The sequence below is a fragment of the Nicotiana attenuata genome, chromosome 5 (genome assembly GCF_001879085.1).
Source record: "Nicotiana attenuata strain UT chromosome 5, NIATTr2, whole genome shotgun sequence".
Classification (NCBI taxonomy): domain Eukaryota; kingdom Viridiplantae; phylum Streptophyta; class Magnoliopsida; order Solanales; family Solanaceae; genus Nicotiana; species Nicotiana attenuata.
The window spans coordinates 6,298,001-6,316,349 of NC_031993.1; the positions used below are offsets into that span (position 1 = coordinate 6,298,001).

At 36.0% G+C, this 18,349-nt stretch overlaps 1 protein-coding gene across 2 annotated transcripts; it reads right to left on the reverse strand.

Moving 5' to 3' along the window:
* On the reverse strand, window positions 12,034-17,604 carry LOC109225225 (U-box domain-containing protein 35-like). Of its 2 annotated transcripts, none has more exons than XM_019389820.1 (10): window positions 17,433-17,604; window positions 16,947-17,179; window positions 16,318-16,439; window positions 16,117-16,238; window positions 15,797-15,987; window positions 14,909-15,342; window positions 14,394-14,495; window positions 13,703-14,131; window positions 12,641-13,390; window positions 12,034-12,472 (listed from the first exon to the last, which is right to left on the reverse strand). In XM_019389820.1, the coding sequence occupies exons 1-10, from the start codon at window positions 17,522-17,524 to the stop codon at window positions 12,290-12,292; spliced, it is 2,658 nt and encodes an 885-aa protein (XP_019245365.1). In that variant the 5' UTR covers window positions 17,525-17,604; the 3' UTR covers window positions 12,034-12,289. The 2 variants fall into 2 exon arrangements, with proteins under 2 accessions (XP_019245365.1, XP_019245366.1); XM_019389821.1 differs by lacking the exon at window positions 17,433-17,604 and adding an exon at window positions 17,339-17,426.

An 18,349-nucleotide genomic window follows, 5' to 3' on the forward strand; every position in this document is an offset into this window, starting at 1 on the left:
GTATGTTTCCTCTATACCCTATCCATGTACCCCAATGTGACTCATATGTGTCCCCAGTCCCTTTATCCGCGTGTGAGATCTGTTTGTTGAATGTTTCTGAATCTGGATGTTTTATGACCAATTGATTGTCTGCTGTTTTCAAAAGAGTTTTGGTACTCTTCTCAAACTGTCTTTTACCACCAAACTATTTCCTGTTTCAGAAAACCTTTTCACTCCTAAATTCATCTCTGTACTATTTTCAAAACCTTTTCAAAAACTATGTCAAGCACTCTCACTTTACTCTTAGATTGCTAGGTTCTGCCTCTCCGATATGTGTACTGCCTTGAGACCCCTTGAGATCTCTCTGAACTCTGGCATATCAGGGCTGGCACTTCCACACTGCACAATAATCAGTTACTATTTGAGAAAAGTCTGGGTGTGAGGACTGCCCGGGATTCTTGAGGTCCTTAGGGAACTCTGACACACCTAGACATGAAATTGACTATGGAACTTTATTTCTAAAATGCCGAGATCGGCTAATGAAGATGAAATAGTTTCTGAAGCTAGTGATGTAGAGAGTCAATCATGGTTTACTTTAGTCATTGCTAGCAACTTAATGCTAATATAGGGGGATAATCATTGGTTATGCCATGAATGTCACATGTGGTACTGCTGGCATTGAAGACTTTATGGTTAGATTCTTTAAAAAAAATTCAAGTAAGAGAAATAAAAACCTCTATAAACAACTTTTAGAGGTTGTTTATAAATTTTTGTGGGTATATAAATATATGGCACATCCTCTTTGCATCCAACTGTATAGCTCTCAGCCATTCTATCGGTATAGGCTACTCATATAATGATGTATTCTTGGAGCAATCAGTACTTATTCTTGGATCGATTTTTACCTAGTTAGAAGTATCCGTTTATGCTGATTTCTGGACAATATTGTGACATCAACAGGCTTAGGAATCATTGAATGCAGCTTGACATTCCTATATCATGGTCATTCCCGTAATATTGCATGAGATCATTGTCGAAAATTGATCTCAAAGCTTGGATATTCATGCTTTTTGCTGCTCTGACGGTTGCTGCTCCTTTGTGCTCTCAAATCTTGGATATTCATGTTTTTGCTGCTCTGACTCTAGGAATATGCTTCTCAATCTACAAATTGTTACCTGATAGAGAAAAGTTATATGGTGAAGCACTAAGGACGAAATCTGAAAGCAACATTGGCTTTGGAAGAGATTTCTTCCTGAAAATTGCAATGGCAGTAGCACTACTAAATATTTCTCAAGAGTAATTTAATGTCATGTGAAAATAACTAATAAAATTGTCAAATTCAAATTTACTAATATAAATAAACTCCTCAAAGACCTTATCTCATTGAAGGTCTAACATTAATATAGATACTAGTCTTGTCCACATACATTGCACGTGTATTTCACTTTTAGGAATAAATTTAGACTAGCGAAGTTAGAGCAAAAGCTGATTTACTTACCTTTTGTAGGTGTCATTTTGACGGCTATCAAGACACCTTATATACACACAAAAGTAGACAGTTCTATAGGGATTGTAACCATTGATTTCTTCTGTGGTGATGCAACGGCCTTATTCCAGAACTGCTTAATTGAAGCACACATGCTATTGCCCCAGCAGTATAACACAATCACGGCACAAAAGAGAGAATAAGAGAACACCAAAACTGGAATTATGCTACAAAATTGCACGTTAAAGCAACGCCGCAGTTGAAAAATGGATAATGTCACTACATATTTAGTTTGGTTGAAATTTAGAAAATAATACACCATAGAGAAATTTTGCAAAGAAGTAAAGATGATTCTTTCTCTATATGAAGTTAAATAAACCTGATGCTGTGCATAAAGAAATTAAATTATAAAGATAAAAACTACATTCCTACAATTCCAAACGTAAATATAAAAAGAGAAAAAAATATTCGTAAAATTTCTAACATAAATAAAAGAAAATAATACTTTTGAAAGAAGGAATAACCCAATATCCTACTTGCATCTTATTGAATGGGATGTCATCGCTGGTAGTAGTATTACATTTATCTTTGACATGTCAAGACCGGCTAATAAAGATGAAATAGTTTCTGAAACCTGTGATGCAGAGCGTCAATCACGGTTTACTTCAGTTGTTGCTAGCAACTTAATGACAATATTTTGGGGGGCTAACCATTGGTTATGCCTTGAATGTCATAGGTGGCACTATTGGCATTGAAGGCTTCACGGTTAGATTCTCAAAGAAATTCACGCAAAAGCAATGAAGGCCTCTACAAACAACTTTTGTGCCTACATAAATGTGCGGCTCATCTTCTTTGCATCCATCTTGTAGATCTTGGCTACTCCATCTTTATAGGACGCTCATGGAATGATGTAGTCTTGAAGTCGGAAGCCAATACTTGTTCTTGGCTCGATACTTTACCTAGTTGGAAGTTTCCTTGTGTACTGGTTTACAAATAATGTTGTAACATCAATAGATCTAGCAATGATTTGGATGTAGTGTGTCGTTCCTATGTCATGGCGATTCTCATAATATTGCACGAGATCAATATTCAAAATCCACCAAAGTGGATCTCACTTGCTTTCAGCTCTATGATGCTATGGGGAAGCAAACGTATAAAGATAGCGATGTCTCACAATTTCCAATATGTATGGTGTTGTTTTTCATTTATAATTTCAGTTCTTGTACTATCGTTATTTCTTAATGAGACCCCGAGGTTTCTCATTAAGAAAGGGTTAATAGAGGAGGCAAAAGTAGCCCTCAAGAGATTAAGGAAAGTGAAGCAAAAGCATTATTCCACATCAATGTTGGCGGGCTTAATAGAAAATAAAGGTAGGGAAATGGAAGAAGCTCTCACCACTTCTATAACATAGCGCAGGTTTTCGAGCAAGTGTTGGGCTTAGAGTCAATATTCTTCTTTGGACCTTTATTCTTCAATCAATTGGATAGACATTATAACGTCTCATTGCTGGAGTTGTTTGAGCTGGAATTGTCGGACTTACTTATTTGAGTTATAGCTTCTTCGATCGACAGAGGACTCTGATCTCCGCATTCTTAGTCATGCTTCTGGCACATGTTTCTTTGTTAGGTCTCTTCCGTTCAGTAGGAGATCCTGTCTTTTAGCTAAGCCGAAAGAGTGGCTATATTGGCATAGCATTTGTCATCCCCCTCATAGTATGCTATTTAATGTTCTCTGGGCCTTGTGATTGGAATGAGGAATCCTTACCCGATGAGATCAGAGTGGTAGGCGCATCTTAGGAGACGAGCATATCTTTGCTCATGTCACCAGTGAATCCGGCAATTTTGCTTCCTTTATTCTCTCAAAGCTTGGATATTCGTGCTTTTTGCTGCTCTGACTCTAAGAATATGTTTCTGAATTAACAATATGTTATTCAAGAGAGAAAAGAAAGATGAAGAAGCAGTTGAGAAAGAAATCTGAAGGCAGCATTGTATTTGGAAGAGATTTCTTCCTAAAAATGGCAATGTTGAAACTACGTGGCTGATGACAATAGCACTACTAAATATTTCCTAAGAATATTATCGTGTCGGGCGAAAATAAGTAATAAAAATGTCAAATTATGATTTAGTAACATAAATGAACTCCTCAAAAGTCTTACCTCATTGGGTTTAACATTAATATAAATACTAGTCTTTGTGCACATATATTGCACGTGCATAAAAAAAATGCATGTACATTGTCAAAATCCTCATAGCCTGCAATATCTAATTTTTTCTAGGCCTTGTGATTGGACTGAGACATCCTATCCCGATGAGATCTGAGTTTATCTTGGGAGACAAGCATATCTTTGCTCATGTCACTAGTCATGAATCTAGCAATTTTGCTGCTCCTTTGTGCTTTTAAAGCTTGGATATTCATGCTTTTAGCTGCTCTGGTTCTAGGAATATGCTTCTTAATCTACAAACGGTTACTCGAGGGTGAAAAGAAAGATGGTGAAGCACTAAGGAAGAAATCTCAAAGCAACATTGGCTTTAGAAGAGGTTTCTTCCTAAAGATGGCAATGCTGAAATTGTGTAGTTGATGATTGTAGTACTACCAAAAATTTCTCACGTATATTTCACTTTTAGGAATATATTTGGACTAGAGAAGCTACAGTTAGTATAAGAGAAAAAGTTGATTTATTTTGCTTTTATAGATGTCGTTTTGACGGCTATCAAGACACTTTACACACATACAAAAAGTAGACAGTTCTATAGGGATTGTGAATTTTTTGGCACCATTGATTTCTTGTGTGATAATGCGACTAGCCTTGTTCCAGAACTGCTTAATTGAAGCACTCATGCCATTGCCCTAGCAGTATAATACCATCACGGCACAAGGGAGAGGATTTGAGAACACCAAAACTGGAATTGTGCTACAAAACTGCATGTTTAAAGCAACCCCAGATTTAGAAAATGGGTAATGTTACTACATATTTAGTTTGGCTGATTATATATGAAGCAGAGAAAATGTTACTGCATGGTGTTTTCTTTTCAATTCAGATTGAATGATTTTAGATACGGCCCTATTTGCTGATAATAGTTTATGTTAACACATTCTCTATTTTAGTCGGTTTGAAGTCAATTCTCTAATAGTACTTTTCATTCACTTCTTGGCTCATTATGTACTGAAATTGCGTTATTATTACTCCTAAAAGGTTTAAGGTCATAAATAGAGATTCTTTCGCAATTGATTTAGTTCTAAAATCACATGCAAAATTAGCTCTAGTAAATTTAAAGATATGAATGCGACTACAATCACATTGTGATAATTTTTTGTTTTTCAAAATTCGAATGAAAGTTATAAGTTAGAGATTTGGGAAAATTAACTTCTATACACTAGTAAAAACTAATTAAAAAAATCACTATCAGATCACCGAAAGATCCTTAAAAATAAGGCATGTTACATGTTACTAAAAATTAAAACTGATGTAAAAAAAATTACATTGTCAATATATACAAGTTAAATTTCGTCTCTTCATGATCAACTAATCTAAGTAAGAATCAACATCTTGCAAGTGAGACTTAATTTTTTTTCTCTATTACACGACTGTCAATTTTCACTAGTTTTACAAGGTCTCTCTATGAACTTTTGTTTTTCTTGAATTCAATACCTGCACCTTCTGTTTCAAAATCCAAGTTTAATTATGTCCATTTAAGAAACTCAAATAACCCTTCTGGCATTACTATTCTCCGAATTCGTCATTAACCATTAGCCTTTTTCGAGGAACTTGTGACCATTTGCACCTTATATAAATTTCTAGTCCACAAATCCAGTTTGATGTATATGAGATGAAAAGAAACTATTCGGAACATACAAACGGGAACCGAATCGTTCACAAATGCCTTGACCAGTCAAACCTTTTTTCTTTTTTTAGCATTTCCGACCAAATCGGCTGGAACATTTATGTTAATTTTTTAATTTTTCCATAAACCATCTCTATAGCTGCGGCGATAATGCTACCACTCTCCAACAGTAAGTCTATTTGAAATTTTTGGCTGTATACATAAAAATTAGCTTGAATTTTGAAGTTTAGTTTTTTTTCCTCTTTTTTTACAACAATAATTGTTTTGGCCCTAGTTTTTTCTTTTCAAGTTTCTTGCCCTATTTCAACTTTGCACTATTTGAAGGATTGAGTGTAGCTTGTTGAGGGCAATTGTAAATGGATGATATATTTTTTATGATATTAGTAATATTATTGAAAGTTTTATATTTTGCTCCAAGATGTCATAGTTCTTAAATTTTTCGTTCAATGAATTTTTCTAGTACAAATAGCCAGTTGCTTTCTCATATGGTCATTGAACTAATGAAAATTGGTTAGGAAGTCACTTTACTTTATTTTGTAATTAAAATGTCACTAAATTTTACCCCTTGTAACTGAAAAGTCACTCTATACTTTTAGGGGATATTTGACATTTGTCTTTTCAACCAGGGGCGGATCCACATGGTTACAAGCGTAAAACAAAATTCACTAAATATATCTTAAGTGATAAATTAAAAACGATATAGGTTAAATATTTCAAAGTGACATCACTTGTGAAAGTGAGGCTCTCCAGCCCAGTGGTAACGTATTTCACTAGCTTAGTGCGTGTTGCGGGTTCGACTGTGCATTAGTTCTAAGCACTTTTCTTACTTTTTCGTCACTAAGTGAACAAGTGATAGCCCGTTTGGCCAAGCTGCAAAAATCAGCTAGAAGTAGTTTCTGTTTGGTTAATTAGTTTGAAAGCACTTCTGAGCAGCAATTAGTGTTTGGCCAAGCTTTTTTCTGCTTCTCCAAAACTGCTTCTGCTTCTCCTCAAAAGCATTTTTTTTCCTTTCAAAAGCTTGGCCAAATTATATGATTTGACCAGATATTTGTTTCCTTTTTATAATTAAGGAAACTTCATTATTAAGGAAAAATATTTAAAATCAAGAAAAAGAATTTAAATGTTTTTTTAATAGTATTCAAAATGTTTTACACACCATATGTTTCTCCGAGTGCGTCTAAGACAGTTTATCCGCCGAGTTTGATGTTATAAATTTATTTACTTTCTTAAATGTGACACCGCTTATACAAAATCCTGCGTACGCCACTGTTTTGAACCCAACTATTTCTCCATGATCCGACCCGCTACACTTGTATGGATACCTTATTTGGCTGTGTAAATAACTCGAGCTGAAACTCAAAATAGATCAAACTGACCAAATGAATACCCTATTTAGGTTGTGTGAATAAAAACATCTCTACTTTCAAAGTAGTGAAACACCCGAAACCTGAATTCGCCCTTGTAAAAAATATGGGTGCTACTTTTTATTTTCTTAGATTAAAAGGTAACAGGGATTGAGTACAAAAAGTTGAGATCAAAGAGATTATGAGTGAATGATTAAAGTCGAAAGAATTTTTTTTTAAAGTTGTAGTGTTTGACCAAGCTTTTAAAAAAAAAAAAAATGCTTTTAAGTAGAAGCATAAACAGTTTCAGAGAAGCACAAAAAAATAGCTTGTCTCTTCAAAACATTTCTTTTCAAAACGTTATGAGAAAAAACTTAGAAACACTTTTTAAAAGCTTGGACAAACATTAATTGATGCTGTGGTTTTCAAATTAATTAGCCAAACACAAACTTGTCTTTCGATAAACTCGTTGCTTTCCCCTCAATGATAACGCGAAATCTTCTATTAGAATCTTGGATTTTGTCAAAGACCATCATACTGACATGGTTCAAATTTTGAACTCCTGTGGTGGTTTAATTCTTTGTTGTTGTGCGAAACAAAGTATTACAGGGAACTGCGTGGACGAGTACAAAGTTTGTAACCCAACTACAAAGCAATTCAATTCTCTTCCGAGCGCATATATGTATTCACTAGACCTGCGTTTGGCCTTTGATCATTCAAAATCACTTCATTACAAACTTATAAATGTGGGTGGTTTCGCCCGTATTGAGATATAGTCTTCAGAAACCAACTCTTGGAGGCTATCTCAAGCTCAGTTTCCAACACCATTTCTCAGTCATTTGAAATATAGTAAGGTAGTATTGGGTTATTATTATTTGTTGTCTTGTTCGATTACAACAACAACAACAAAGTATAATCCCACTAGTAGGGTCTGGGGAGAGTAGTGTCTACGCGGACCTTACCCCTACTACCCTAGGGTAGAGAGGCTGTTTCAATAGACCCTCGGCATCCCTCCCTCCAAGAACTCTCCAGGTGACTCGAACTCACAACCTCTGGTTGGAAGTGGATGGTGCTCGCCACTAGAGCGATTGCTGGTATTATTTTTCTGGTTTCTTCTGTTGATTTATTCTTTTGTTCTTTTCTGATATTATTGTCTCGTCTATGAACCGAGGGTCTCCCGGAAACAGTCTGCCTACCCCCGGTTAGGGGTAACGTCTGCGTACACTTTACACTCCCCAGACCCCGGTAGCGGGATTCTACTGGGTTGTTGTTGTTGTTGTTGAAATATAGTAAGGGAGTTTTCTTCAATGGAGCAATCTTTTGGACAATAAGCAAGTTAAATAGCTTTTGCTATTTTGATCTTGATAAGGAAATGATCTACTCTTATACAATGCCAAAAGTAGATGTACAATACTATTGTGGTTGTAGCGATGATAATTTATATATTGTTGGATCTTCAGTCAGCGATGAGTGGGGTCATTTTGATGTCTTCGAATTGGGAAAGGAGTGCTCCTCTTGGATCCTAAAGTATCACATTGAGAGAGATTTTATTGAATTTTCTGTACATTCTGTTATCATGACAAGAGAAGGGAATCAGGAACCTTATTTAGCCCTCTACATACCATACAAAAACACGGCACGCTGGGTGTCATTACCTTCGGTTGATCATTTGATTGAGAATCCATTCTGAGTAGGAAGCAAAGTCCGAGTTGCACAGATAAGTAGTTATGTATATAACGAACGTGTCTGACAGTTTTGTTGCTCTATCTTATTCGTAATCATTCAAAATTTAGCACTTCGGGGTTTAAAATCGTTTTATGTCTTCTTTCGCATTGTTTTATTTCAAATTAATTCCCATAAGATGGCTGTCACCTTTTTATGTTCTTGAGTATAAGGGTAAGAATTATTTACCCTGAATCATTAATTTTGCGGTCGCTGATGTGCCTACTTTATCTATATATCATTGGTTTGTGATTTTCTTTTAATGATTATAGTTGATGATTCTATTTTTTCTGGTTGTTGTTACTATTTCGTTTTATGTAGTTCTCTGTCATAACTGTTGTAATTTTGCTTTATTGACCCGAGGGTCTTTTGAAAATAGCCTCTCTACCTTCACAAGGTAGGGATAAGGACTGTGTACATACTACCTTCCCTAGGCCCTACTTGTGGGAATATACTGGATGCGTTATTGTTTGATTATAGTTGATGACATGATTATACGCGATGAACCATTCGAGTGATATGTATGAATGTTTACTTCATAAATTTGATAAACATTCAATTTTCTACGAAGGCGATATTTATCAGCTTGGATAATGGTAGAGTATTCATTGGCAAGGTGTTGTAACTTGAAATCTTATTTCTAGGATCATATTGGTATTAATCATGAGACAACATGCTCTTTTACATGCACCTCATATAAAAATGATTTTGCCAAAACTAAAGATCTCCATATTCTCGAGGATTTTTTCGTTATTCATTGGTTAAGTTGGGCATGTGTGATATGTATGCTTCACTTTGATAAGTGTTTCTACGAGTCATGCGTTGTAATTACCTGAAATTAAGGTAATTGTGCACATTAAAAGTTTGACAAGTTCACTATTATCACTATGCTGCTAATTAGAGAGCATTTCTTCCGAACCAAATTTTTTTGGCATTCATTTCATCTCCAGTATTCACGAGATTGTAAGAAAGTGGTATGGATTTTGAAATCATGTTTGTGAATCCTCATCAAACATCTCTGATCTCTGGATTTTCATGCACGAAGTTGGCCGTGCAAGCCACTGTGGGCTGAGGTCGGAATAAAATTGGTTGAATTTACTATATGATGCCTTGTGGAAAGTTCCTCTAAGATCCTTTTGTTACTACTAGAATGAGTAATTAAGTTTATTTTCTGTCTATAGCAAGTTATGAAAAACTAATAATAGGAGTATTGTGTTGGGTGCACATAAATGATTCTACTGGAAACACAAAACACACATACTTTGAGAATAATTCATTAAATCTTCTGTTGAGAATATTGAAAGTCCCTTGTTGGGGACTGAACTCATCCTTCTATATATATATATATATATATATATATATATTATACAAGTGTGTGAATAGCTATGAATTCATACAAACATTCCTGTCACATTCCTGATAAAGCAAAATCTAAGGCTTCTCTTAGATTCTTGGATTTTATCAAAGTCGATCCCCATGATGTTGTTCAAGTTTTGAATTGCTGTGGTGGTATAATTCTTTGTAGCAGGTGCTACCATGAGTACGTTGTTTATAACCCAACTACAAAGCTGTTCACTACTCTTCCAAGCCCAAATATGGATTCACTAGAAATGAGTTTGGCCTTTGACCATCCACTATCACATCATTACAAAGGTATTAATGTCGCCTTTCACAAAAAAGGAAATTGGCTCCATATTGAGATATACTCTTCAGATACTAACTCTTGGAGGCGATCTCGAGCTCGATTTCCAAAACCATTTGAACTGTATTTGCCATTTGAAGAGAGAGTATTCTTCGGTGGAGCTATATTTTGGACATTTAGGCAGTTAAATAGATTTTGCTATTTTGATATTGATAGGGAAATTCTCCACTCTTATCCAATGCCAAAAATGGATGAACATTACTACTGTGGATGTGTCCATGGGATTTACATTTGGTTGGCTATTCAGTCAGGTATAGTATTGACGTCTACGAATTGGGAAGTAACTATTCCTCTTGGAGCCTAAAGTATCGCATTGATCTACGTGAACAACCTTCACGAGAAATGGTTTATAGTACTAGAAGTCCAGGAGATTCGTCTTTTCTTGAATTTACATTTAATGTGATTTCTCTTATGGCTAGAGAAGGGAATCAGGAACCATATTTGGTCCTCTACGTGCCCCGCAAAGTTAAATTGCCATTGCCTTCAGTTCATCATTTGATTGAATCCATTCTGGATAGGAAGCAGGCTGAGTACCATAGACCAGTAATTCTATAGGGAATGTGTCTGACATTTCAGGATTTACAATCTTTGTTTTATGTCTTTTTTTCACTTTTCTTCTTCTGATGAAGACAGCAATATTAACTTTGAGTCAAATTAATTTCAAAGTCCTCTTCTTGAGGATAAGACAGTCAGAAATTTTTACTTTGAATCATTCAGGAGGTCCTGCCCATTGTCCTACTTATATGGATGACTTTGTTTTGTAAGTTTTGTTTATGATTATAACCGATGACATGATTAAACCTGATGGACAATGAGAGTGATATGTATGAATGTTTAGTCAGCTTAATTCATAAGATGATACAGATCCAATTTTCTTGGGCGAAATTAAAAAATAGCCATATTTACAAGTGGTAATTGAAAAATAGCCACAGTTTCAAAAGTAATCGAAATTTATCCACTATTCATGTAAAGATAAATCTGAACGAAAACACTGTTCAAAATCCAGAAAATATTCCAGTATAATATACTGAAGTTTGAATTTTTTACATGTGAACTTCCAGCATAATATACTGGCAGTTCCAGCATAATATAATGCTGGAAGTTCATACACAGGTGTTTCAATCTCCGGTATATTATGTTGGAATTTTTCGTGTAGCCATAATATGCTGGAAGTTCGTACAAGTGCACCAATCTCTAGTATATTATGCTGGAACTTTCTGTGTTGCAGCAAAATAGTGGTTACTTTTCAATGACTTTACAAACGCTGGCTATTTTTCAATTACCAGTCCGAAAACTGGCTAGCCCGTGCTATTTTCACAATTTTCTTTGAAGGTGATTTTTATTCGATTGTATAATAGTTGAGTATTCGTTGGTAAGGTGTTGCAGTTTTATTTCTAGGATCATATTGGTACCATTTGCCAACATGCTCTTTTACGCCCCAAAAAAATGGTGTGGCCGAAAGGAATAATCACCTCATTCTCGAACAATGTACCTAGTTGTATACTTCAAAACTCCTTTAGTATACATTTCTGCTTGTTAATATCCCGTCCCATTTAACATTAGCACTTTGACCTAGTGAGTTCTTATACCTATCTCATAGCTCAAGTTGCTACTTAACCTAAATGTTGTCTGGCTTCATCTTAAAACAAGCAATAATATTCTCAGTTTTATGTATCATACTCTAAGAATGAAAAGAATGAACGAAATCTTCTCCAGTATTATACTAATGAATTATGAGGCTCCATCTCTTAAAAGGTTTTAACCTGTTGATTGATTACATCTTCAAGACGTACTTGCTATATAATGACAAAGCTGGATCTTCTATGAACACCTGGCTATGTATTTGACTTTTACCTGTTTTCGTTATTTCCATTCTCCTACTGTTAAACAGGATCTGTTGAAGTACGATCTACATAATATATAAACTAGGAAAAACATGAAAGTGAGAATCCAACAATGTACTTTTTAATGTTTATGTTAACCTCTTGTTAACATCTCAAGCGTTTATTTGGAAAAATTCTTTACAAAATTCTTTACATTGTTGCTCATCAGTGAGCTGAATTTGCCTTTGATTCGTTATATTTCCAATCAGTTGTTTCATTTCCAAAGCATGTATCTAGGAGACTAATCTGTCGTCTAACACTAAAAGTTGCATGTACAAGTGGTAGAGATTCCTTTCTTAAAGAAGCTCAAGAATATAGCTGAAAGTCGTGTGTCAATGTTTCCCCGACTTCCATTCTTTGATAGCAGAGAGAAGTGTGTAATTTGCAAGCAGTTGTTTATGTGGTAATGGTGAATTAGTCACCGGTGAGTGATCGTTGTCCTTGAGCCATGACTCTATTGCCTTCCGGTCATAAGTGTATCCATCAGCTGCAACACAAGGGTCTTGCATCACTTCCTGTAGCAGAGTTTCCCTTTAGTAAATGAAGCAAAGAGCAGGTACTGACTTTGTAATATGCACTATAGATATAGCCTAATGTAAATTAGACCTGCTTTATATTTTTTCTTAGCTGCATATTTACTGTTAAAAATCAGACCGAAATATTACTAACAAATATAACTGTACCTTGAGTAGGGGGCATTTGAAGTGGCTAGGAGATGGAGATCGGATATATATCAAATCTCGAGCTCTATCAGCGACTTCTTTCAATCTCTCTAAAGCAGGGAGAACTTCATCTTTCAAGTCAGGTCTGTCTCTACGTCGAAGCTCAGTGCATTTTATAGCAAGCACGGCCAATTCCTTTGTCTCTTCAATAGGCCATTCACCGGCTTCTCGATCCAGCAACTTCACTAAGTTATCATCTTCAATAGCCATTTCTACCATATGGGCTAAAGCTATGGCGCGTTTCGCAGTAAGCAACTGCAGAATGACCATTCCAAAAGCATAAACATCAGATTTTGTAGAGACTAATCCTGTCCTTTGATACTCAGGATCTATATAGCAAAGTGTGCCAACTGGACTCGTGTCTTTGTATGCCGTCATTGCTGAGGAAGAATCGGACTGAAGCATTGTTGAAAGTCCAACATCTCCAATTTTGCTCACCAAGTTATGATCAAGAAGTATGTTAGCTGGCTTTAAATCACGGTGTATGATCGGTTTTGGCTTCGTGTAATGAAGGAAAACAAGAGCAGAAGCAACTTCCCAAGCTATGCGAACCCTGTCAAACCATGTAAGTGGAGGTGTGTTGTTTTTCCTTATCAACCTATCCTCCAAGCTTCCATTCTCCATGTACTCGTATACTAGGCAACCACGTGCAGGGCATGCGCCAAGTAGAATTAACAAGTGAGGATGATGAATTGTGCTCAATATTTCAAGCTGTAAAATAATTCAAAAAAAATGTAGTTAGTTGTATTCAAAGCCTGATTTGAGTGGTGGCTGACGGAGCCAGGATTTGAAGTTTATGCGTTCATGATTCTAGACCGTTTAAGTTACTAGATTCTAAAGTAAGTTGTATATATTAAATGGATTTCTTAAGACAAATACAGAGTTTGGACCAAGGTTATTGGGTTCGGCCAAATTCGTACTTTGGTTCAGGGTTCAAGGTTCAGGGTGAAACTAGTACACTTTACTCAGAATTCCTTTACTCATTCCTGTTTACTTCTTTCTCAGTTTAGATATTTCTCATACCTCTTGTTGAAATTGCTTAGTTCTATGAGCCTCAGCGGAATAAAGAACTTTCACTGCTGCAGTTGTGTGATGCAAATAGCACTTGTAGACCATTCCATATGATCCCATTCCTATCTTAAGATCCTCAGAGAAAGATGAGCTAGCCGTCACGATCTCTTCCCACGTGAATTCCTGGTAGTGATTGAGAGGTAGTACTAATGATTTCTCAAGCTTTTCTTTTGTTCTAGCCTCCCGGTTTGCAATGCTCTCTGCTGCTCTTCTTTTTTCAACTTCTCTTTCAGCACATTCCATTGCATAGTCAGCTTCCTTCTTTGCTGCTTCACATTTTAACTTCTCTTGTTCTGCTAATTCTTTTGCTTCCTCCTCCTTGAGGTTTATCTCCATCAGCTTATTCGCTTCATCCACTCGAAGCTTCTGAAATTCATTCAGCTGACAAAAACAGAACCAATGAGAACATGAACTCGTATATGTTGCCACACGAGATCATAACAATGATTTCGTGCTTCTAACAAAAGAGTCCTAAAACTTGGAAGTACTATTTGCCACAAATTGATGATAACCACAAAAACAAACCCGGTGTAATCCCACAAGCGGGGTCCGGGAAGGGTAGTGTGTATCCAGACCTTACCCCTACCTTGAAGGTAGAGAGACTGTTTCCGGTATGTGAAATTCAGTTTGAAATTAAAAGTACCTTCCGAGAAGCATCTATTGCCTCAGTTTGAGCTATTGCATACATTCCTTGAATATGTCTGAGCTCAATTCTCAGCTTTTCTAGGTCATAATTGATGTTAACCTGCATATATGCAAGAACTTTAGTGTAAAAATTCATAAAAGAACTAGGTCATTTTTACGCCACCGCATAATATGACTATGCAAAAAACTGCTAAACCAAGACATCCTAGATATACTAATCCTTAAGCAAGTTGCTGGTTAGGAAGCTCCTCATATAAGCAAAGTGAATGTATATTACTGATTGTTAAATGAAAGAAAGCATAATTGGGCAGCCCCGTGCACAAGACATCCCGCGTTCGCGTAGTGTCCAGGGAAGGGTCGCAGCCCAAGGGATGTGATGTGGACAGCCTACTCTAATGCGAGCATTAGTGGCTGCTTTTACGGCTTGAATCCGTGACCTATAGGTCACACGGAGGCAACTTTACCGTTGCGCTCCCGTTCAAAGAAAGCATAATTGAAAGAAGAATATGATACCTGACTTCCAGAGGAAGAATCTGTTGGAGCATCTGAGTTGGAAGACTGACTTGTTGACCATTGTTGGTTATCTACTTTTGCTTTCTTGAAACTTGAAGTAAGACTATTGGGATCAGTAATTCCTGAGCTACTGAAATAGCAACTTTTGTCATCCTCGGCTTCTCCAATAGCAATAGTCATGGCTCTAGGATGGATGACTTCATTCAGATTTGCTCTTTTAGTATTGTTTTTAATTGAGAGGGCTTGAAACGCTTCTCCAATGTCGATAGATGAACTTCTAGATTGGATGGTTTCACCAATATTTGTTCTCTTATGGAGAAGTGTCTGCAGGGCGTGGTGTGTTGGGGATTTAGATTGATAGCGTTGCAATTTACGAGAAGGAGAATACAAATGAGAGTATGAAGCAGGTGAAGTTGAGCTGTGATCCGTCCTCTCTGGGAATTAAAGGACAAGATATTAATCTTATGACAATGATTTGAATAGGTACAACTTTCTTTTAAGATTCTTGTTTATGACATATACAGCTAGACATCTCTATAACAGTCATCCTCTATAACAACATTTCACTATAACGTCCAAGTTTTCTTTGGAACCGACTTTTCATGCTATGTTATATTATATGTTCTGTATAACAGTTTTTCGCTATAGCAGCCAAAAAGTTTCCAAACAGACGATGCCATTATAGAAAGCTTTGACTGCTTCTATTTTCCGCTTCCGGGATGGACCTATCAAATCATTGAGATTTTCAAATATCTCCAACTTCAAGCTGGTATTAATCATCTTCTACTGGTTCTCACTTCATCACTTGTTCTCATTGTTAATATAGTTTGTTGTAGCCTTCATTAATTCATAGGGAAGTGAAGACATATATGAATAAGAAATTTATACCTGCTTGTGAGCTAAAACTTTGGCCTGTAGAATTGTTGGAAGAACTACTTGTATCACTGCTATCATCTATAACAGCTCCATTGTTTTCATAACTGGAGGGACGCACTGACGACAGTTTCCCCTTCGACACAGCATAAACAGTGCAAAAGGTTGGAGCAGTTTCTGAGATACTCGCAGATAAGTTTCTTCCCCTGTGAATCAGTTAGAAGTTATCACACCGTAATGAGTTTATACCATGCTAATTGCAACAAGGAAATGTTGCGATATCTGAATGGATATGCGACTAAAAATCTCGAGTTAAGACATAGCATTCTTCAAACCTTGAAAATAGGCCAGGGGTTGAGGTTCCAATGACAAGCTTGTTGATAGAACATTTAGATACTATCCCTGCTATTGCATTTACAACATCATTTGATTCAATTTGAACAACTCCTACTTGCACCTGCATTTATTTAAACAATGAACATTTTTATCCATACTATAGTTCCTTAAGTTTTTCAAGCATAGGATATAAGTTGAACCTTTCTCCTAATAAACATCGTCTTGTAAGGAAGAAGCTTTTCACTTGCTTGCAACTCGACTTCCTTCCTGAAGGCATCTGCTACATCCTCTCTTACTTGTGCAATAGGAATCAAGTTTCCCACTAGAAAAAAGATGTGACAACTTGCATGTTTAGACTCTAATTACAACGCATGTAATAAAATGTACTATGCTCGAATGTTTCAATGAGGTCAATTGTGTTATATAAAATTCCACATTGTATAGGGCAACCAAAGGGGTCTATAGAGGTTTCTTTTTTAAGAAACTCCATCCGTTGCTTTAAGGTTTTAGTCGGATGCTCAAATTCTTTCACATGGTATCAGAGTTGTATCATCTTGTACTCGTAAAACCATATTATAGTCCGCATGTCAAAATTAGATTATTCTTGTGAGAGGGTGTTGAATGATAAGATTTTATATTAAGTGTACAGAAGGAATTTATACAGAGATTGCCACAACGCCCATAGCTTTAAGGTTTTAGATTGAATGCTCAGATTAGATGTTCTATCATATGTTCTTTAGCTGATTCCATGACTTGAGCCATTGTAGGCTTGTTTCGAAGAATTCAGTTTCTTGATTGAATACAGACCAAAGAAGACACAAAAACTTACTAGGAGTTGGAACTGCAGTGATCTCAGGGCGGGCATGTAGCAACATGAAGCGCGTCTCTCCCTCTGGAACAAATTTGTCCAATGCCCATTTCACCACATATTTGCTATTCTTGTTCCCACTGATGGCTATTGCAACTACTGAAGATGGTGGAGATTGCATTGTTCCTTGCCCTTCCGTTTTCGATATATCGTTCTCCTCCATATTTTGCCACTCCTCTTCAGTAATGAAAGTTCTGCAACAACCACAAAAATGCAAGATTAACTCGTGCATTTAACAGATACGGATCAAATACTGGTTCAATAGGTTCAACTGAACCCATTGCTCTTCTCTCGAACTATATATAGCACTTAAAATGAATACATCTAAGAAGAAACACTCTTTATGAACCTACTGACTATAGATCCTGAATTCGCCTCTATATGCATATATTTCACGTTCTTGAAAATGCTCAAGGAAACACAAAAAGGAAAGAAAAGAAGACTAACTCTTTCCAACTTAGTGCTCTCTTAATACGTGATGGACTTCTTATGTAGTTAAAAGCAGGCATTATTGATCTACTTTGGACCTCATATATCATTCCAAATGAAATTGAGTTCCTTATATCATACTACTAAATAAAGAAGGAAACAAGGTTAAATAGGTGTATCACACAGCCTTTGACATGATCATTACATTGACTGTCCTATTGTTTGTTGGTGAATGGAATTAATTTTTAATTAACGATTAATAAACATGCATTAGCACTAACAAAATTAGAGAATATTAAAATGTAAAAGTGGGAAATCTTGGTATTATTCTTGTGATCATTGCATACGCAGATAAATTGTTTGGTCAACTCTCACTAATTCTATTTTTGACTTTATAATCTTCAATTGTTTGTTTAATGAAGTCTATAATCAACAAACTGATTGGCCAGTGCTTATCTTCAATGCATCTTAATTATAAATTAGTCATTTCATTGTGATGGATTAAGTTGTACTATAAAAATGTATTATTTAAGCGTTGGACTTTGCAGAACAAAAATAGTTGCAAACACGTCCTATATATGAGGTAAGGTCTTACATCTGTACTAAAGGAATGTTACTCTATATTTATCACATTGTTGGATAGAGGAAGAATTTTTATTTTTATTTTTCTTGGTTTCACATTCTGTATTTACTGTCTGGTGTTTGATACTCGCATTAGCGCCTTGATAATAGGTGAATTTGACTATAATCACGCCTTAAATAATCACCTTCTTGTGTAGTTTTTAATGCTAAAAGTGATGACAAAATGCTCTTATTAGTGATTTTCATGATTTGTAGGTGATATATGTATAAAGAAGGCTAAGGAGCAGTTTTGGAGTCAAAAGTGATGAAAAAGAGGCCAACTGTGAAATTTCCCAAGTGACGCGTGCAAAAAA

Bases quoted from the DNA above. Each gene is read 5' to 3' on its own strand.
- LOC109225225 (XM_019389820.1), bottom strand. From the start codon at position 17,524: ATGATATATGAGGTCCAAAGTAGATCAATAATGCCTGCTTTTAACTAC. The intron at 16,440-16,946 runs GTAAGTTTTTGT...TCTTTTTTCTAG, and splicing joins CACTGCAGTTCCAACTCCTA to TGGGAAACTTGATTCCTATT. The intron at 14,496-14,908 runs GTATCATATTCT...GCATATATGCAG, and splicing joins ATTCTTCCTCTGGAAGTCAG to GTTAACATCAATTATGACCT.